Source organism: Xiphias gladius, chromosome 5, assembly GCF_016859285.1.
Source record: "Xiphias gladius isolate SHS-SW01 ecotype Sanya breed wild chromosome 5, ASM1685928v1, whole genome shotgun sequence".
Classification (NCBI taxonomy): Eukaryota; Metazoa; Chordata; class Actinopteri; order Istiophoriformes; family Xiphiidae; genus Xiphias; species Xiphias gladius.
In genome coordinates, this window is record NC_053404.1 from 19,150,342 (window position 1) to 19,173,104 (window position 22,763).

The 22,763-nt window shown below is 42.2% G+C and overlaps 1 protein-coding gene across 4 annotated transcripts in view; it reads left to right on the forward strand.

Annotated features, from left to right (window-relative positions):
* The window catches only part of LOC120789608 (dipeptidyl aminopeptidase-like protein 6), a 186,594-nt gene that overhangs the window by 124,943 nt on the left and 38,888 nt on the right, over positions 1-22,763 (forward strand). For all 4 annotated transcript variants that reach the window (XM_040126395.1, XM_040126397.1, XM_040126394.1 and 1 more), the window contains 2 exons: positions 6,884-6,998; positions 17,940-18,038. In XM_040126395.1, the coding sequence (XP_039982329.1) occupies positions 6,884-6,998; positions 17,940-18,038 (214 nt within the window). The remainder of the gene's footprint in view (positions 1-6,883; positions 6,999-17,939; positions 18,039-22,763) is intronic.

Consider the following 22,763-nt stretch of genomic DNA (forward strand, 5'->3'; position numbering starts at 1 on the left):
TCGCAACCCCACAACGCTGTCGCCCAACGCCTACGCTTAGCGCATAGCGAAGAGCAGCACGTCAGCGGAGCAGCAGTGGCAGCACCACCTTTTTTGTTTGGGTCCGTGTAGGGCCGCGTTCAGGCGCTGTATTGAACGTAGGTCACCCGCATTTTAACGGCGCTCAGAGCCCAACACACAATCACTGGAGTTACTTAAAACGGAGGAGCATAAACTGCTGACCTAGAGTAAAATAAGATGATGGAAATAATTGTAAATAGTTTTAAAGCCACCCAAAGAAGCGAAGTAATCTGTTGTTTTGGTTTTTTGGAGTTATGCATATCCAAATTGAAATTCCCTCATTTTGTGGTTGTGAATAGCTCCAAGATATTATTTGTTTTAAAAAAAACAACACTTTTTTAAAAGAAATAGAAACCATATTTTAGTCATTTTGGAGAGCTGTTGGGGAGGCTTGGTACACAAAAGGACGCCAAGGTACACTGCTTACTAACTGCCCTGTAAAACCTCAGTGCTTCTACATATCCACCTGAAATTTGGTACACTTATGGAGAAGAAGTGTTGAAACTTGGAAATAGTTAAATAATTCATATTTTAGTTGGTTAAAAAAAAAATCAAGTTTTTTTTTTTTTTTTTTAAATGTGTATTTAATTTCCAATATTTTCATGGAGAAAAATGAATTGATCAATCAATGCCTATACTTTTTAATGGTGCCATCTTCGATTTAAGCCATTACCGCTATGGCTCTGTGATTTTTACACAAGTTAATAAGCATTAAATAGAGATGTGTAAAATCAGGAGGCAAAACGCTGGTACTGCAGACAACAGTGACGCTGGGCGTGTGGTCATAGGTGAAACACCCTTGAAACTTTCAACCAGAGAGGGCAGTTTTCATCCTGGTGTTATGGTACTTTTTAAATGTTTGAGAAGCGGAGTGATTTGATCTGATTTTTTTGGGTCCTTGTTAAGATGCCAGTGGCTGCATTTTGAATGGGTCAGTGAAAAGGACATCGTAGTAATTTAGCGTGGTGAGAACAAAGTCACGGACAAGCGTTCACGAATCCGAGCGGGATAGAAAGCATGACATTTTCTAAACCTTCCTGAAATGATGGAAGGCTTTCTTTTGCATAGCTGTGGATACTGTATGCGGATAAAAGTTAAGGTCGGGATAAATAACCGCTCCTAGATTCTTGACCTGGTCAGTGTTCCCGAAAGTTCAGAACTCTAAATATAGATAGACCCACTGCATCTGAACCTTGCTTCCAGGACAAGAGTGCAACACCAAAGGAGGAATGGCCAAATGTACCCCCTTTGACTTTCCAAGTGTACTGTAGATCAAGGAGTTCTTGTGCTCTATGTGATTTCTTTTGGTTCACTTTGGTAGTTTTGTACTTTGAGGAACATTGGCATAGTGTCAAGTTTTACACTCCCTCTCTCTCTCTCTCTCTCTCTCTCCCGAGGCTGAGTCAACGCTGATGATGTCTCTGCATGCTCTGCAGATTTAAACATGACAGCCTCTGAGAACAAGAAAACACCAGGATCTTTTTTTTATTTCAGTTTGTCCCATTTTTTTTTTTTCTTTCTGTCACGTTTTGTTCATGCTGTAAGCTGTCATGTCGGTGAATTCTCCTGCAGCCCTCCATGTTACTTGTTTACTGTTCCTGCAAGCTCCGATGGCTGTCTCCTCATACCTTGTTTTATACCTCGTCTCTTTGCTGCCATAGTCGCTTGTAATCACCCCGTCATTACTTCGGTGCATAAGGTCTGGCCAATTAGTCCAATCGTTATTATAATTACGGATCACAGAGGCATGATTGGGAAGGTTAGGCAAGGTTTTCAGCCTGTGTCTGCACCCTTATCCAGGCTGAATAAGTGATTATTCTCTCCGAGCCTAGAAACAGGAAAAGACGTGACACAAGTTCCCGGTGGGCTTTTTTTTTTTTTTTTTTTTTTTGTCGTTTAAATTATATAAATAAGTGTGCTCAACCCCTGGCGAGGTAAGGATCCTTTAAAGAATCCTGCCCGCTCGCCTCTGACAGGGAGCTTTGGAGAATTTTTATGTTTTTGGCTGGTTTCCAGTGTCAATATGTTCCCACAGAGATGTTGATCTGTATGGAAATGCTGTTTGACATTGACTCCTTAGCCACTGTAACAGTGCAATAGATCTTTCAGCATGCTGGATGGCACTGCAGCAGAATGTGGACGGAGAATAAGAGAGGCAATTTCATCGGCTGCAGACTTGCAGCTTCTGTTTAACGTTTGTGTCTGTTGGCCTGCTCTATGAGAGGTGAGCATTTACTGCGATCGGACTGTCCACAGAACCTTCCTACTCCCTATTTCCTCTAGACAGCTGAAGCTGCGAGCACAGACGGTCTTGTCTCTGTTGTTTTGGACTATCAAAGTAGAAAGGTCACTTATTTCTGATAAAGTTTTCGTCCCACCAAGCTCAGAAAGGTCGGGTGAATTCGAAGATACATTTTTTCAGCCGGAAACGAGCCGGTGGTCTGAGATAGGATGTGTGATTTGATGCCTCGCCGAGCGCCCGCGCAGATTCTTGTATCCTTGTAACAGATAATGGAACAAAAATGCATGGACGTTTAGATGAGCCCTTTACCGTAACCAAATCGCTTTCGCTGCACAGTGTGAGTCATGCTCAAGCCCATCCAGCGAGAGATTTGTTTCAGTTTAGGTTGCTGTACGGTCTGCTTTTCTGGAAATGCACACATACACACACAGATGAGATTGTTAAATTTAAGACGCTTTGACAAAATCATGCCCAGCTTTAGACTGCATTATCCACAGTGCAGAGCCATTTGCATAGAACAAATAATAAACAGCCATTGCTCAGCATTGCACAAGGATTTCCGTGTTGTATTTTATTGTGCATTATTACACAGATTGAGCATCCCATTATTGCATGTAACTATTTGCTCTCTATCGAGCCGTTTTCTTTTCCAATTTCGTCACCATCTTCAATACTGTAAATCCCACTCAGTCACATACGGTATGAATAACAACAACCGGCTGTGGGCATCTCGCCACTCTCATAAAAATCTCCGGAGGGATTTTCAGTTCCGCAGAGAAAAATACGGATCGTGTCGGAGAAATGGTTCAGCACAAAATTAGAGAAAAACAAATTGCATTGTGGACTGTCAGCTCATCACCCACATCTTTGTGTTTTATCAGTGGAGCTCTCAAATGATCTGCTGTACATCGATTCATTCTGCAAACATCGAGCTCTATCACCTCTATCATATTAGAGGCCCATCAGAAAGTTGACTGTTTGTTGAGCTTCGATAAACTAGATCTTAAAACATCCTTTTGCTGTCACTCAGCCTTGGCCTGTTTTTTTTATGGTCCAAGAGTTTATTATACACGGTAAAGTTTGTGATCACTATCAAGTCGGTGTTTGTCTATACGCGTGAACATTAGGGAAGTCTGGTTTATTGTGTGGGTGTTACTTAAAGTTGTTATGTGGTGTCACTCCCTCCCAAACCTGTATATATATCACTCACTCTCTGGAGTTTTTTGGCATCCAGGGCTCTGGAAGTGAAAGTTTATTTTCATTTTTTCTGCATAGAAAATGTCAGGTGACTTACCGCTCATCACTTCCAAAAGCTTGGAGGGACACGAAGCTCCCCTGCTTGAATCTATACTGAGCAGCTGTTGGGAAATATCTGGTTGTTTGATTTAAAAAAAAACCCCAAAAAACCCCAAAAAAGTCAAAGGGATACAAACCTGTGTACATGAACCATTAAAGAGAGACGTTAACCAAGACTCCCACTGAGACTCTATTTAAAGCAACACCTGAATGCTTCCCAACTTTTCAGGCCTTTGTCTCTTTGTCTCTTTGCCCGGGGTGGTCTTCCTTCCTTGTGGCTGTCGCAGCTCTGCAGTATGGCCGTTCGGCTAACTAACTGGTTCCTGTTTTAATGAATATGGGTAATGGGCAGTCTGGTAAATAGCCCTGATTGCTTTTATCTCCGGGCTAATGATGTCATGGGCTCTTTTCAATTAAGGTGGAGGCGAGGTCACAAAAAGGTCTGCTTCATAGCACAGCCATTCAGCTTCATTAAAGCCTTAGCGTGTATTCATTAACGCCCCAGCCACAGGTCCCTGAAGCACATGCCCTGCTTTGCTCTTTCTATCCTCTATAAACTAATTAAGAACTTATTAATCCTCGAATAACATTTTCTAACTTTGGACCCTTTCTACAGAGTCCCTCTTGGATGTGGTTTTGGCGCCGGTTTATCCATGTGCTAGCCAGAACGATCAGGTTTGAGGTCGTAAGCTTTCATGGATTCTTTTTATCTTTAAAGTCACACAGCTTTTTTTCTCACTGGGTGCCTGTTAGCTGAAATGCCTCAATTGGGTAACCACTCAGTTGCCACAGAACTTAAGCAAGACCTAATACAAGTGTATATACATTCACCGGGGAACTTTATTAGGAACGCCAAACTAATACAGTTTGAGACGACTTTTGCTTTATGACTTGGTGCACTATCATACTGGAAGTAGCCATTAGAAATTGGTAAATTGTGGCAGTAAAGGGATGCACATGGTTGGCAACAATACTCAATTTGGCTGGGGCTTTCAAACCATGATTGATTGGTATTAGGGCACCCAAAGTGTGCCAAAAAAACATTCCACACCCCATTACACCATCGCCACCAGCCTGGACTGTTGACACAAGGCAGGTTGGGTCCAGGGATTAATGCTGTTGATGCCAAATTCTGACTCTGCCATCTGCGTGCCTCAGCAAAAACTAAAGATTCAGCAGACCAGGCTGCATATTTCCAGTCTTCGACTGTCCAGTTTTGGTGAGTCTGTGCCCACTGCAGCCTCGGATTACTTTTCTTGGCTGACAGGAGTGGAACCTGCTGTAGTCTCTGCTGTTGTAGCCCATCTGCCTCGAGGTTCAACGTGTTACGCATTTTGAGATGGTAAAAGTTGTAAAAGAGTACTTATTACCATAGCCTTTTTGTTGACTCCAACCAGTCTGGCCGTTCTTCTCTGATCTCTCTCATCAACAGGACATTTCCATCTGCAGAACTACACCCTTTTTTTTTTTTTGTGATTAAACTCTAGAGACTGTTGTGTGAAAAGTTTCAGAAACACCCAGACCAGCCTGTCTGACACTAACAATCGAGCCACGGGCAAAGTCACTGGTATCACATTTTTTTTTCCCCGTTCTGACGTTTGATGTGAACATCAACTGAATCTTTCCAACTTGTATCTGCAGGAATTTATGCACTGCACTGCTGCCGCATGGTTGGCTGATTGGACAATTGAATGAATAAGCAGGGGCACAGGTGTTCCTAATAAAGTGCGTGGATTTTGAGATTTTAATGTTACATTTAAATGTACAGTAATGAATATTGATTCATATTAACACTCGAACGGAATGTATTTATGTTAGGGGTGTTATGTTAAAAGGTGTTGCTCAAAATGACCAAACCGTAAAAAATAAAGATATTTGGTTTGAGTTGTTTTCGGCCACCGCAGGCAGCTGTTTCAAATGAACAAGCTCTGATAGACCAAACCTGCCCGGCACTCAAAGGCAAACAGAGCAAATTAGCCACTCGCTAGTGAAGAAATTTGAACACCTAGCAGCCGAAGACCTGGTTATTTTCCCCGGCCCTTCGTGTAGACCACAGCGGCTAAAGCAGCTGCAGAGCTAAAAGTACAGTGAACTTTGGTCTCACACTTGTCCGGTGGCTAGGAACACAACTCATGAACGCTAATGCATGTTAGCGGGATTTGTGAAGAGAAAAGTTGTTTGCAGTTATGTGCAAACAACTAATAAAGACTTAATTAGGTGAGGGGCTAATAACAAAGGTAGACTGCACAAGCAAGCTTAGCTAACTAGACTTTCCTTTTCTCGGATGGTTGCATTTTAATAATATTTTATATTTTTACTACTTTTTTTGTAAAGCACTAGTAACTTTAAAACTGCTAAATAACTGAATCTTCATTTTTAGCATGATAACAACAAGGCAGTTTAGAATGATTCGATTTTAGATGAAGAAAGATGCAGAACTTTACCAGTAAGCTTTACTGTCAAATAGCTGCCGATTAAGGAAAGGCTGAGTAAATCTAGCTCTAACCTGCGGGTTTGGAGGACATCCAGTCATCCATAGCTGCTGACTGGACTGTCTTGAATTGTTGCCATAATATATTGTGAAAATTGTGTGCTCATTTAATTTTTGGCTGAACCTGCTGCACATCACCATATGTCAAATGAACATTCCCAGCAAATTATTTGAATTGCGCATGAAGAGAAGCCTAAAGCTGCAGTCCCCATGTAGGTCTCACTTTATATCTCGCCGTATAACTTTGTCTAGAGCCATATTCATTCTTTAAAATTCAGTTTAACTGCAATAAGTTCATTTGTTGTCAGGAAAAAAAAACAAAAAAACTTCAAGGTTGCTCATAACTCAGACTCGTTTTCCCTACCCCAGAGCTTCTCCCCGCACCGTTGTCAAGTATGCAATTCACCAACGTGTCGTAAGCTCCATTTTTATCTGTCAGATTCGTTTGCAGGTGATGGCCGCCGATGCTCGGCTCATTAAGAATTCTCCTCCCCCTCCTCCTCCTGCCTCTGCTGCTGCCGCTGCCGCTGCTGCTGCTGGCATTTCTCCTTGAGAGCCGAGAGGCTGCGACTCTGACTCACATTTGTCCTTGACTGACACCCCCCATCTTTTCCTTTCATGACTCTGCCGTTTACACTTCCTCTGATTCCTTTTGCTTCTTTGTCACATCCCACAAATTGTTCTCTTCAATTTTTCTATCATTTTGTCCTCATTTCTTCTCCGTAACCTGTACTCTGATTCCTTCCCACAATAGTCACAATGTCTTTTCTCTTCCTCTCTGTCTGTCTCTGTAGGAGCTGGTGGGCAGTAACCCTCCGCAGAGGAACTGGAAGGGAATAGCGATCGCCCTTCTTGTCATTCTGGTCATCTGTTCGCTGATCGTCACCTCCGTCATCCTGTTGACACCAGGTACACGGCGCAGGACGGGGGCGGGCACAACACCATCACCACACGTCGCTGTGTTTGCATGGCTGTTATTATGCACAGACATGCCCATTAGGTTTCACAATCAATCTCACCACGAACAATGCAAAGAGTATTGTGTGTGTGTGTGTGTCTCTGTTAATGTGTGTGTGTGTGTGTGTGTGTGTGTGTGTGTGTCTCTGTTAATGTGCGTGTGGTAGTAGTATGTCTCTGTTAATGTGTGTGTGTGTGTATGTCTCTGTTAATGTGTGTGTGTGTGTGTATGTCTCTGTTAATGTGTGTGTGTGTGTATGTCTCTGTTAATGTGTGTGTGTGTGTGTGTGTGTGTGTGTGTATGTCTCTGTTAATGTGTGTGTGTGTGTGTGTATGTCTCTGTTAATGTGTGTGTGTGTGTGTGTATGTCTCTGTTAATGTGTGTGTGTGTGTGTGTGTGTGTATGTCTCTGTTAATGTGTGTGTGTGTGTGTGTGTGTATGTCTCTGTTAATGTGTGTGTGTGTGTATGTCTCTGTTAATGTGTGTGTGTGTGTATGTCTCTGTTAATGTGTGTGTGTGTGTGTGTGTGTGTGTGTGTGTATGTCTCTGTTAATGTGTGTGTGTGTGTATGTCTCTGTTAATGTGTGTGTGTGTGTGTGTATGTCTCTGTTAATGTGTGTGTGTGTGTATGTCTCTGTTAATGTGTGTGTGTGTGTATGTCTCTGTTAATGTGTGTGTGTGTGTGTGTGTGTGTGTGTATGTCTCTGTTAATGTGTGTGTGTGTGTGTATGTCTCTGTTAATGTGTGTGTGTGTGTATGTCTCTGTTAATGTGTGTGTGTGTGCTTCCAAACAAGGCAGGCGTAAAGTGTGGAGGCCAGGCAGGTGGTGTCTCCAGTTTGTGCCTCATCCTAATCTGTCCCCTCCCTTTGTCGACTCTAGGTGCTCAGGCAGAACCACTGCTCCGCACCGAGTCTCGACACAGGCCGCATCCTCGCTGGAATTCTCTGAGATCTCCAGCAGACTGTCCATTAAAGTAGCGTGTTTTTAGAGGGTATTTGGTAGTTTAAAGGCTTTTTGGATATCCAGATATGCCCTGGCTGCATAAAATCCAGTTCTGAAAGTTGCTGTGGATTAATTAGGTGTCTTGAGCAGCTGAGGTGAACTTCAGGATGTTGCGGCTCTATAAATCATTTTTCGAGGTTTGTTTCTCCAAGGTTTATCTTACTCCTTCTTGGGGTTATTATTTCATACTGTTAACTGAATCCCTAGATTCGACAACTTCAAATATATTTTTTTGTACTTAGAGTTGTACACACTTGTCCAAGTGTGAATCTGGTGTGTTCAGCGCACAAAATATGCAACATATTCCCTGGTTTCGTTGCAGACTTTAATTTTTCTAAGTTTTGAGTTGAGTGATTGGTAGATTCATTTCACAGAAGTGAACAAACCTGAAATTTTTTGAATTATTGGAACTCACCCTTCAGTATTCCAGATTTCCGTCAAGTAAGACGCATTTTCATTTGTGCACCTGTTTTTCCGTGGCCCCGTAGCTCCAGTGAAAGGAAGTCTTAAGGAATAATTCGGCACTTTGGGAACTGCCCTCAATCTCTTTCTTATCGAGAGCTAGGTGAGAAGATTGGTAAAACTTTCATGTCTGTAAACCAAATATGAAGCTAGGGGAAGCAGCTAGTCTGGCTCTGTCAGGCTAGTAACCAAATCCACCAACCAGCACCCCTAAAGATGACTAATTAACACATCAAATCTTGTGTGTTTTTAATATGTACAAAAACTGAGGTGGCTCTCGTAGCTGATTATCAATGCTCACGGTCTGGGAAAATTTGACGTGTTCGAGAATGACGTGTTTGCGGAGGTGTCAGTGTTCCCCAACCAGACTGTGTGATAAATGGTCGAACGGTGATGAATCCCCCTTCCCCCGCACGTTTTCTGACACCAGATTTTTGGCGGGGCTGCATCTGACAGCTTTTGATACTCTCCAAAACCATCAATCTGTCATGCGCTCCCATTTCATTGGAAAATCTATTTCAAGATCGTTTTTTTTTCCCCATTCTTTACACAGCTGCTTCTGTCACTTTTCATGTGTACAACGTGGTCGCACGACACGTCGTACGAACCAGTTCGTTTAACCCCGCCTTTATCTTCAAGTGGCCTATGTAGCACATTTTGCACAGCCTGTTTTTTTTTTTTTTTTTTTGGAGCTGCAGCATCTTTCGCACAATCCCACGTCTCAGCTGTGAGTGCTACAGATTCAATGGCTGAGGACATAACGGGTGCTGGACTTTCCCCAGTGTGCTTAAAACTGAGAAAGTGTACGTGTACGCGGACGGAGCGGCATAAAAGTGTTCTCTGTCAAGAAGAAGCATGTGTGGAGAGACGACAACGCTGTGGTTTGTCATAGCCGGGTATTCAAGATACAGATAACCACTGAAAATGGCACTGTATTTCACACACTACCGATGATGATCTCCTGAGATGCAGGCTGTGGCATTCTACTCTGTATTGCACCGCTGTCTATTCTGGCTCCTGTCTCTGGCAAAATTGCTATCTCTTCCTCTTAAGATGAATGCCTCCTTGTATAATTGTGAACAAAATGGAGAGTGCGGCAGGCAAGCCCCTGATTTTCTCCGGTACTGATATAACAACTACATGCTTGCAAGTGATTTGTTTTTCCATAACTGAAAAATGCCCTGTTGTTCAATCCTTTGCTGTAGTAGCTGCTGTAAATAAGTCAAAGGACGTTTGGCCATTTCGAACAAGAGGAATTTACACTGCAAAAAACATCTTATCTAGGCAGTTGTGTCTGATTCAGTTATTAAGACCTTTCTTTTCTAAGAGAATGAATCTGCCCTCCGGTTTCAAAATAAAATGAACTTGTTTTAAGAATATTTTAGAACTTGAAAAAAGATTAAGCTTGATTTAAAAAAAAAAATCTTTCCAACACGTATATTTTTTGCACTGCCTCTGAGAAAATAAAACTGGGCCTAGGAGTGCAGTTTACATCATGAGCATTTTGTAACAGTGTTTAAGTGCTTTGGGGAGGATTTTCCTATTAAAACGCTAACTCCGGCAGTCATTCGGAACAACTTATTTTTACTGTAATTACGCTTCCAGGACAAACATTTTGGGAACAAAGGCGCCCCACTCCGAGCGTCAAAACTGTAGCGGTGCAGCTACACGTTAGGAGTTATGAGACAGCGTGTGGTTTCCACTCAGTTAGGAGGGTTTGTTGATGGATGGTCCCCTGCCAGACAGGCCAGGCCACTTTCTAACTGCTTCTGACAACCACTTTGTTCTCAGACACACGCACGCACACTCACAGAGTCTCCTTTTCCTTCTCCGACAACCTGCATCTGCTGTAACTGATAGCTCCATATTACCGGGAGCGCGCTCTATTCCATACATCAATACAACTAGGTCTGATGTTCACTATTGCCCACTGTGTATTTTGTCAGACTGAGGGATGTCAGGCTGACTGACAGCGGACTGAAACTGTGGGCGTTTTCGCACGCGACGTTAACTTTGGGGGCCGCTGAACGGACGCATTCACAGAGATTGTTGCATGAAACCAGCGCTCGAGTTACAGGGTTGAATCTCCGCCGTGGGCGACCAGAAAATTTGGCTACTTCGGCGGCATTCAACAACCTGTTGTACATCTCTGAGTGCGTTTACATGCTCGCTAGTATTCCAGTTGATCAGACTGTCGATATGACGTTGATTGTAGGTGATATTCATATCCTTATATACACGATTCTAACATTATAAAGATTTCTTATCATCTGCATCCAGCTTTGACTCCGTGGCATCCCAGCCACTCTCATTTCTGTACTGACGGACTGGGCCGTAGACTGGATTTTTATAAAATACTGAGGTCAGTAGTCCCCCAGTGCACCATTCAGCACTAGGTTTATTGTTCCCCACCATGAAGGGTGTAACTGCTGTTTCAAGGTCTTTTCCACAATGCCACCAATTCAATTCCGGGGGAGAAATGAAGCCTTTATTTGTTTATTTTATTGCCCTTTTAAGTAGTAAAAATTAAACATATTGAGTCTAAAACTGTTGGAACCGGCTCGTAAAAAAAACCCAGCACGTGTTTAATTGTAAGATCATAGTAGTTTGCCAAGACCCCAAAATTCAATGAAGGTAACTCGGTGGCAGAGGGTGAACTCGCTGTAGTTCCTGGGTGCCTGGACTCTGCTGCATTTACCACTCGGCTGGATTTGACTCGTAGCTACATCAGGGGACGTATCCAGGTTTCTGTAATAAGGATATCATGTTTACAAACTGATCCTACTCTGAATACTAGTGTTCATGTGAATCCACTCTCAGGTGACGACTATCTCGATTTATCATACTTCCAAAACCGACCTGCTTATAAGCAGTATTAACTTTCCTTTTTTTAAGCCAGCACCGCACACTCGCTGTATTTGACTCCGTCACGCACAGACCCTTAAAATATCTTTCAAAATTGCCAGGTTCAGTGTTCAGTTGAAACTCCCTTTGCCACTACATTGTATTGAAAAAGAGGTCATGACACATTAGCATATAAACTGCTCGTGTGAGTTGACCCTGCTGGGGCTGACTGTCCCCCCCCCTCCCTTTTTTTAAGGCTATGATCACAGCACTCTTATGAGGGGGAGATAAAGACGTACTTAACCACAGAAAATGGATTTGCCTTTGAGAGTTTGTGCTATTTATAAATGCATTTTTAATTGTATAACTTCATCTTTTCAGTGACTGCCTTTGTGTTCCGTCCATAAATCTGGCAATCACAACTGATTATAAATTCAGCATTTATCCCCTCTGAACCTCCCCGTCTGATGGGAGGCTTCGACTTATGTGCAGTATTAGGTTTCCCGGCAGTCTGTGCACATTCTGGTGACTCTGATAATCGCATGCAGAAACTCGAGTTACGCGCCGAGCAGATGCCTTCAAAGGTGTCTTTGGTCCCCCGCGACGAAATCGGGGAGGAACTGAGGATCAGCCGGCGTCTTTCCATCTGTTCGGCACAATATGCCGCACGCGGAGCGCGAGCTCGTGCACGCAGCTGACGTACAACTTATGAGACTGATGCAAGTTGTTGTTGTCTTCTTGCAATTTAAAGACACTTTGATTGGTGAGCTCAAACTTTGTGCACTTGTTTAGATTTAGTCCAACACTTATCCACGTGTCGAAAAATATTTTTCCAAGACACCACTGATCTGATATCGACGTGCGCTGGATGATTTTAGATTTAGCAAGGGGAGGTGACATGTCATTGCGATCACTCAAAGCAGATGGTGTATACTTACAGCCGTCTTGTTCTAAATGGAAAAAGATGCATAGAAATAATGCTAGGTGGAGCATCTTGTATTATAAAGCACCCACCGTATTTTCGACTCTGACATCAGCCAGTGTTTTTCTGTTTCAGCCAAACCCAGGCAGTGACCTCCTAACTGTACCTGCTCTCAAATTGCTATGAGTTGCTGAAACAATTAGCGGCTCCATCTGTTAGTCCAGTGCTTCCTCACCTGAAGGTCAGAACCCCCACACGGCCTCGGGGTCCCGAGATGAATTACCAGTGTAAAAATTAGTTTAAAAAAAGAAATTTTACTCCATGAAAGTGTTTATTTTCTGAGCTTTTCTCTCAACATATTTTTCTTAAGAAATACTGTACTGTTTACCTTTTGCACCATTTGCTCAGATTTATTCCACTGTAGAATAAGTTTATATTGATTTTTTTATTTCAACATTTTCATTTGTCTGTTTATATTTCCTTGTGTTACTTTTATATCTCCTCATATGCCTTTTTATCTCATGTAAAACACTTCAAACTGCCTTGCTGTTGAAGGTGCTATATAAATAAACTTGCCTTGCCTCTTCAGACCTCAAGACTATTGAAAGGAAACGGTCTGGGAAAATAACCCCCTCTATAAATTGTTCACAACTCAGAGAGATGCACCCTGTGATGAGGGCTTGCAAGTAGACCCTGGACAAGCACTCGATGGATCGAAAGTTGACAACTATGATGATCTGTTCAATTTTTCATTTTATTAAACAAAAATGCCAAACATTCACATGTTCCAGCTTCTAAAATATGAGAATTCAGTGCTTTTCTCTGCTTTGTGTAATTGCAAATTGAATATCTCAAGACTTTGGAGGGATGATCAGACAAAACAAGCAATTTAAAACCACTACTTTGCGCTCTGGGAACGTGTGCAAGCCATTTTATAGACTAAATGATTCATCAGTTCTATTAAAAAGTTTTCAAATCTGTGTGGATCATAGAACTTATTCCCAATGATCTGTTATTAATATTTTAGAAACTCTAGAGACATCTGGCAGTCACTGAATTGGGAATATTGCTCCTTGGTGTTGTTTTTCTGAAGTACGATCTCAGCCAGTTGTTGAGATCCAAACACGGTCAGACTTCTTTTTTTCAGCAGTGTTTGAAATGTGTTGGTTTTAACATGACAAGAAGGAAGGTGTTTAGTGTTGTTTTGTGTTTCCAGCCTCTGCCTGAACCTCCCCTTCCTCCATCCAGCTGACTGCTCTTTAAAGACGATTTCTCCACCAGCTGCAACTCCAGGATCAAAGCATGTGTCAGATTAAAATTAGGGGATGCGGATACAGTTCGGCTCTGCTGAGGAAACATTTGGAGATCTTCTTTTTGGTGCTGTAGCCGTTGGAGCATATCTCCTTTAATAACATAGATCTGTTTCTCCCTCTGCCCAGTGTGTGCCATTAACAGCACATGCTACTGATGTTGAGCCCCGGTTTAATCATTACGTCGTTACTTGATCTGTCTCAGGCCACAGTGGTTCTGTGCAGCAAGTCCTCCTACCAGAACCCCCATACAGTACAGGCTGATGGTCCCCACCCTCTCATGAAATGGCGCCCCTATGGCGGCGGGCGCGCCGGACCTTTGTTGTCATGGTTACGATAATAAGCACACTGCTAAGCTTATGGAACGGCCACGGTTTGGTTAGGTTTAGCCTCAGAAACAGCTTGGACAGGTTTTAGGAAAAAGATCGTGGTTTGGGTTCAAGTAGGTACTTCATTAAGGTGAGAGGATCGTCGGTGTCATGGCTACAGTGATAAACACGCAGTTAAGGTTGTGGGACGGTCACGGTCAAAAGAAACGATGATGACTGTTGGTCTCATACGGGAAACGAACAACAATCTAGTCCTCTGTTTTGTTGACCCATCCACCCACCCTGACCTCCTCCCTATGTGGACTTGGTCACTCTTTACACGGCGTCACCTGACTTCCTCCTTCTGCTCCCGTAATCATTACTACCACCACGAGATTTCCTCTAACAGAAAAATGCATCTGTGGGTAGTCATGAGCTGCTCGCACAGATGACCTATAGAGTCGTCTTTTGTTTTTTTGTTTTTTTATAGGGGAGGACAGTCTCGCTCTGCAAATGTGAATATGACACATAGGGTAGTGGCTCTTCCTTGACCGCTGTTACCTAAAACGGTCTGCGGGCATGTGGCAAACTGATTTTGCTGCAATTTTATAACATTAGCTTCAATCGCATCAACTTAACATCACTATCAACCATCTTTAAGCCACGCTAGAACCATGGGTCTAGAGGTGGCAGTGTCAGTTGGTCCACCACTTTGGTCCAGACCGAAAATACCTATGTATGTTGTACTGCGTGTTTAAGTGATAGTGGCAAATGCTAGCATGCTAATAGCTAACCGAAGAAGGCGAACACGGCAAACACTACGCCTGCAAAGAAACCCGCATGTTAGCATTATCACTTTGAGCATGTGAGCATCCTGATGTTATCGTGTAGTTCATAGCACGGCCGCACCGTACACAGTACAGCCTCGCAGAGCAGCTGGAGTGGCCCCAGACTGCCGGTCTTAGACTCAGCTTCTGAGAATTTAGATTGTTTGCTAAACGTGACCCATTTTAATGCAAGAGGCTCCTATATCCACATTATACGCTTAACAAATCCCATGGTTTCTTATTGTTGTCTCTCAGGTTTTATTTTTCTTACTTTTCTGATTGTTTGTGATGCAGCATGTAAAGTGTTTTCAAACAAGCCACATTTTCAACCACATTACCGGGGCAATGACGCCCACAAGTTGATCACACCTATAACAGATGCAAAGCCATGCTTACATAAAGTGAAAAACCACTGAATTCCTGAAGAGTAAAAGAGGGCTTTCGCCAGTCTGAGAACCTATAGTGGGACATGATTTTTTTTTTAAAAACGGTCAGCTGTGATGTAAAGTGCAGGCAATTGTATGTCAGTGCCAGCTCAAGCGGCGGCGCGGTCTTTTGACTTTTCAGTACCAGAGTTTCCTCCACTACCGAACAGGTGCAGTGACCCACTGCACCTGTACTTATGCATCTTCAAACTCACCTAAAAGCATTTTGATTATTCTAGGTTTCAATAGACAGTTTCTGTGTCACAAAATGGTCTGCCTGCTGATGCTCAGGCTTTTCAGCCCTTTAAAGAAAAAAGTTCTAAAAAAGACACTTATTCTTGGTATTTTTTTTTTCTGTTTTTTTTTTTAACACGAAAACGGTCCCATTTTATCAGCAGCTTTATTTTTTCATTCTTTTTATTCTATTTTTTTTTTCTCGTCAAACGCTATGATGTTATTCATTTGAGTCAAGCATTTTCACCCTCTTTCTGGTTCATTTTTGTATGTTGCAATATAACTTTTTGTTTTATCTCTGCTTCCTCTGCCAAATCTGGTTGGTTATAGTTAAAAATTACAAAAAATTATGTACATTATAGGTATGTACCTCTTTCAGTAATTTATTTTATTGTGTAATTCTTATTTATATTTCTTTCTACTTCTATTTTTTATATTACTACTGTAATTTTTAAAAAATAAAAAAAAATTAAATACCAATTTTATTTACTTATTTCTTTTCTGTTCTGCTCTTTGTTGTGTTTCACCTTTTTGTAAAGCAATTTTGGCTCCATTTTTTTGTATGAAGACGAATGAATATTAGTATTAACACTGATTTTAGTAATAGTTGTTTCAGTAGCAATAGTGATACCAAAAATATATAAAATTGGCACATTAGTTAGTTAATCCTTTATTTAAAGCTGCTGTATGTATGTTTTGTGCTATTGCTGCATAGCCAACATTAGCATTAACAGCTGTTTACTTTACCAGTCTAGAAGAAACGTCGTGAGTTCAGCAACAAACGTCATAGCTTTACTCACCAAGAGCTCATCCAACGGTGGAAAGCAACGCTAGCGTTATCTCTTGTTTTGCTTTTTATTTCTATCACCTCTTTTCTTCTACTGTAGTTAGCACGCTGAGCGGCTAGCCCCGGCTCGGACGGCCAGTCTCATCACGTTCTGATAAGTAAGTCACTTCAGCATCCACGATGATGATGGGTGACGCTCTTGGCAGGCCACCGTTATCACAGCCAGCTCCACCCAAGTAACCACGTTTGGATGCAGAGAAAACTTTATCAATAGTACCTTTTAAATAGAGAAAAACTTAGAATGAGAGCAGAGATGCCATAAACGCAATTCAAACATACCATTTACTTACACATCAGGCCAATTAGTTCCATATTGACATTGGTGGTGGTGACATTGATTGAAGTGTAGTGTTTTGAAAGCTTTTTTTTTTTTTTTATTCAGCTCAATCCGTTTATAAGCAACAAGAGAAGTGGGAATTTCAGAAATAATTGTTACACTGAAAACAGACTGGTAAAACCAAAGTGTTTTGTCCTCATGTCCATGGTCGGGGATTGTTCTTCCAAGTGCTTTCTCCGTCCTCTGTTGCAGCCCACGGCCACATTCATAATGGCTCGTAGCCATTATGAATGTGGTTTGAATGAATGTGTTTTGTTTTTTTTTTTTGTTTCTGCTGTTTGTATGGACAGCCTGAGTAAGAATGTAACAACTTTGGTAATCACAGAAATATTCCTACCGTTCAGCACTTCGGCAGCCCCTGTAACGTTTTTCCCTTTTATCGTTCTTGTTCTTCTCTTGTGTACGTCTGTATGTGTATACTCACAAGAAAAAAGCCAAAACTACTCAGAGAAAATCCTTTCATTGGTATTAAAGGGAAAAATTTTACCTCCCATACAAAATGACAGCTGCAGCATGGATGTACACAGGATAAACAGAGGGATTAAACATTGCACGATTAAAAAAGAGAGTCCGGTAGCCAAAATATCACAGCTTCGATCCTCATAGCAACCAGTGTGTCCATCAACTGCAATGTCTTTTGAAATGTTCCCTTGCAGGACACTGCAACCGTCGAAGCATTTTATAAGCCACTGTTATAGCCAAACTTGCAAAAAATGCAACTTCAGAGTCAGATCACACGGACTGGAAACAAAGAGGCTCGTAATACATTGCCTTTGGCTTTTCATCCTCCCATACTGCGTATGCGTGTGAGATGAAATGAGTCATATTAAGGAGCAGGAGATGATATGATGAGCATTGATGGATGAAATTAAGCTGAAATGAATTGCAGGATGCCTCTGCTGTAAATATGCACGTCTGGTCTAATGATCAGAAGCCACACTAGTCTTAATCAAAGGCCTGAGGGAGTTAAGACGATGCTCTGCTTTATTTCACTCGTCTTTTATTTTTTCTCTGTCTCAGCTCTTTATTCTTTGAAAGGTGAACAGTTGCAGCCTGAAAGAAAAACTTGTCAAGATGCAGTTGGAGATCAAAATGCATCAACAAAACATTATATATTCTCTCAGTTTTTGTCGAAGATCAGATTTTTTGTTTTGTTTATTTCACGTATATTTTTCACCAATCTTCACAAGCTCTACTTCTGCCCTTACTATCAACCGATTCTAAAGTTGCATTACCTTTGCACTGTTTGCACTTTTTTTTTTTTTTATAGTACAGAAAACCCGAAACTCTAACATGTTTAGTCGTTTTCTGAGTTTCTGTAACTGCTGCGCGAGTCGTTGCTCAGTTTTTTTTTTCTGCATGTTCCTTTGCAGGTGAAGATGACCGTCTGGCTCTTAAGGGCAAGGTGACTGTTGGAGACCTCTTCAGGAAAGACTTCAAGGTTCATGACCCCAACGCCAAATGGATAAGCAGTAAGTAAACCCCACTGAATGTAAGGGTTGCACAGGCAATTGAGTGAGAGCTGGGTTTGAACGCGTGCACCGTCAAAGCTGCGAAGTGGTAATGTTGTTTTAACATACTCTTATGCACACACTGGAAGAACCAAAAGGCATTTTCTCAGTTGTGAGAAAGATAAATGGAGGGAATATTTGATATACTTGACTTCCATGGGACATCTGTCTAGCACTTTTTTCTGTCTAACGTAAAAATAGGCAATATTTTGCCAAAACGTAGGGCTAACAACTTCATAAATAAAGGTTACGAGGCTTTGGTGAACTTATTTCTCCTCCTAGTTGTTTAAATGTGGTCAGTGCATCGTAAAAGTGAGTTGATAGGCAACTCGAAGGTCCTATTTGCAACAGGCAGAGAGCTTCATATGGACCCGTTGGAGTCCTCTTTACTATCCGCTGACCAATCACCAGGGTTTTGCCAGTATTTTTTGATGCAGAAGAGTAGCGCAAACAAAGCAAAAAAAAAAAAAACAGCAAACCAAATACACAGCCAATCTGTTCTAACACCTCAGGAAACAGGAAAGGGAGTTAGCTGAAGAATACATAGTGACCGAACACAAATAATAGAGTGCCTCCGGAGTTCAGCTTCAAAAACAGTTATTACACTGACAATAATGCCACTAATGATATAGCTCTGCTTTTGGTTTTCATGCGAAATTCATGCGAATGTGTATCAGACTGCAATTCAACCAGCAAACGTAACATTTACGAAACTGATCAGTGTCGTTTGCTCTTCCATTGTCTTCTCTTACACCGGCTGCCCCCCCCGTGTCATCGTAGAGCGCTGCCTCTGTACGTCATGTATACGTGTGAGCGTTTCCCTGCCGTCTGACATCCCTCCCAACGATTGAACCCATATGCTTCCCCAATTACCTGTAACCACAGCCCTCATTTTTCTTTGATCGGTTGACTGCGCGTGGATGCTGCCGTCGTTGCAAGTCGCCGCCGCCGATTTCAAACGCTTGGTTTTTAATAGCAGGGTTGCGACAGTATAAACACCAACAGCCCCGCAGGGAGCCAATGAGCGAAAATTATGTACTTTATTTGTTCAAGGCAAAAGAGCGACTCGATCCAGCCTGTCTCAGCGTGGCAGTGAGGAGGATGATCACAGCTCCGAGATGTGAGGAATATGTGCAGCCGAAGGATTAATGAGGTGGATTTTCGTCTGCTCCCGTGCCCGACGAAGCTGTCTCCTCCAATCACAGGATCTGAGACGGCTCCTGGGAACGACGCAGCTGTTAAATCTTATCTCGAATCCGGAAATTGCGAAGCCCTTCCCCTCTGTTACTGGTTTCGATTAAGAAAGCAGAAAAACCCATATTTATTGTATTAGTGACGGAAAGATGCCATTCTTTTGGGTGTCAGATGATGAGCCCGGATAATTGTCAGCCTGATTTCAGCGTTTTTCTTTCAGCTACGGGTCCCCATATGTGCTTAAGGATGGGACATCTCTCATGTGGCTGATTTGTCACCGTTGCTGTCTGTGACCCACGAAAGTTGTAAACAAAACGATCAGGCCTCGAACGAGCCCCGGCGAACATCACAAACTGCGTTAGCACCGCACACATCTGGACGCTGGCATCTGTTCTTCGGTTGTCTCAGACAGTGATGAGAGGCATATTTCTGGCAGAAGCAGGGAGGTTGAATTATAGAAGAATCATTATGATTGGTGAAAAATAATTGCGTGTTGTGTATTTTTTTGCTTTTTGCAAAATATCCCCTTAAGTGTTAATTCAATATGCACAAAGAAAAGAGAGATCTCGTAACAAAGGAGCTCTGTAATAATCCATATACACAGCAGCCACTACCGCCATTAAACAAGACTTGTCATTAGAAAGTAGTCCGCTCTTTCATCTCCTCCTTTTTGTGCTGTTGACAGTACTATCCTTGATCCTGAGGTATTTTTAGTGTATCATTAGATACAGCTGACAAAGAGGAGCGAAAGGGGTAGAAAGGAGGGGGGGGGGGAGATCCATCAGCTGATTATTTTGTCTTCGTTAGTGTGTCATTTTTTTTTTTTTACTCGACTGAGTGCTCTACCAAGCTGCATGCTTTCAGGGCTGTCTATAGGATTTTTGCAATAATGGCTTCCTTGTTTGGGGGCTGAAATTGGTTTTTTTTTTTTTTTTTTTTTTTCTTAAAACCTAATTTAGCCCGGTCTTATGTTATGTCTCCACCTATCCATCAGTTTGCTGGAGACAGACCTCAAGAATCCATAATGATCATGTGCTAGGCTATTTCCCCAAGAAAAATTGCTTCTTCGTGTCTTGCCCAGCAGTATTAGCTTAAAATTTATACTGTACTTGTGTATCATTAGGAGGTCTTTATCTGCAGCTCCCAAAGGTTGCAGCCAGCGGATCATCAATCTAAAGGATAATTTTGGTTTCGCACACAACTTGGAACTTATTTTAGTAGTTTTGGCCATCATTCTTATCAGTAATGAGAGTGCACTCACCCAAGCCTGTTGCTGAGACCTGGGAATGAGGCAACATCGTTATAAAAGAAGTCTGATGAGGCCGAAAACGCGAGCAAAGAGGCGATCGTACAGATTTTAAACCAACCCCCGGATCAGCCAGTCTTGCTTTAAGAGAAAGTGAACAATACATTTATGACTAGAGCTAAACCTGTTATTCAGCCAGACTGATACATGTGTGCCGTTAGTAGCTTATTGCAGATACATCGATGTACGTGTTGATTGTGTCTGATCGTTAAACCGCTTGTTTCTTGCCCTCTCTGACTTTGTTATATCACAATCAAGTTCCCAGATCCCTGCAATGTCTTTGGTGACTGGACTGCTATCATGACCTATAGACACAATGGCCAAGAACTACAAAACCGTTAATAATCCCTTCAGTCTGTTATGCATCTAATAGATCAATTAGACGGACGTAGACATATTGTGTTTCCTCAAATAGTGACCGGGGCCTTTATATACCTCAACTGCAGAAAGTAAAAGGCCTTTATTTGAAGCGGGTTTGTATTAGAGGCAGGTCTTTATTTTTAATTCCCTCGGTTTGATGAGAATAATTGGCCATATTTTAGTACAGAGTCTCATATTGATCCACTCCCGTTTGCCCCGCTGAAGTTACCGCATTTACGCCGTTAACACAAACACGACACTCCCTGTAATCATTTCAAATTAAAAGAGACCCTTCATTTCTTAACGGGGCTTTTATTGTGAAACGTTTGCAGGGGTACCCTATGCAACAGCAGAATGAAAAACAAAGTGTTGAAAACGGCATGATTATACTGTTGAATTTATTCAATGAAAGCGGTAGAAACGGACATTATGCTTAACGTGCGTGCACATCAAATGACAGGCACCAGCATTTGACCCCCCCCCCCCCCTGTTCTTTCCCTTTATTTGTTCACCTCGCCCAGGGCCAATATCGGAGACCTGGCTTTTAATTGACTAGCGATTTTTATCTGAGGAAACCCGGTAATCATTTGCAATTGTCAGCATTGACAGGTGAGATGACAAACCTACCGTATTGCTGGAGGACTTTAGCAAATAGCTAGCTAATTAAGTTATATTCTATGAGTTGGTCAAGCTGACTAACTTTTTGTATTTTTATTATTTTCCCTAATTACGGGCTTCGGTTTGGTTTTTGTTCTCTTCTATATAATCTCTATCTTTTTTGTTCTTCACTCTATTTCCTCCTTCTATGAATTATGCCACTTTAGCAGTAGTCGTAGTAGCAGGTAGTAGTGGTAGTAACCTTAGTATTTTCATGCATTTGGCTACGCTATGTCAACTTTATCCCGCTCTCTGGATCAGTACTCTAATCATGTTCCGAAGCCTTCGCCACAAGTCTCCCTCGTTGGGTAATTGCGCGGTTAGCAGCCTCCACTGAATCTCACATTTGCCTGTTTTTTTTTTGTTTTGTTTTTTTCCCCCCAACTCCATCTGAATCAGACAGACAAAGCATCGCCATCATTTTCACACCACCTGGGTAAAGTCAGCCCTGTGGGACCCAACGCAGGCACGCCGAGCAGCTGCTTGCCACTGTAACGGCCACATTCCTCTTGTTTGCGGCTCCAGGAGGCCGTTTGTCCCGCTGATGTTTGTTAAACGCGGTGAAGGAGGAGCCATTTGTAAAACGGTCCACCACTTGGGGACCACCTGAGAGTGTTATCACCGCGTCTTCGAGGGGGGACTTGTGACTGGGATTTCGGATAAGAGTGAGGCATGGTGACGTTTGTCTTGTCAGTGTCAGCTCAAGCGTGCACGAGAATTTACCTTGTTTCTGAATGATGCACGGCCTCTCATCCTTAATGTTTATGTAAAGCAATCGCTTTGGAGAAGATTAGCCAGTTGTCTCACTCCCTTATTGACTTTTCATAGTTCTGCTCCCATGACGCATCACGAGTAATGATGTGAATGTCATTTGTTTATGGAGTTCTGCAATGGATTTTTAATTTTTTTTTATTTACCAATGAGACGAACTAGCCGTTAGGTATCCAGTGTTCTTTCAGTGTCACAGACAATCAGCCTTTGTCAAATGGGAACATTATATGAAGCAGCAGGTGTAAATATTCCCTCCTGAGATGGCCCAGTTTTTAGAGATGGAGTTAAGTATGACTGATGTTCAAATCTGAAGGGACGTTTTGGCTTCAACTCAAATTTTGCCGTCTTTTTTTCAGCCTCCAGAAAAGCATCGGAAGTGGTGCAACAACTAGTCTTTT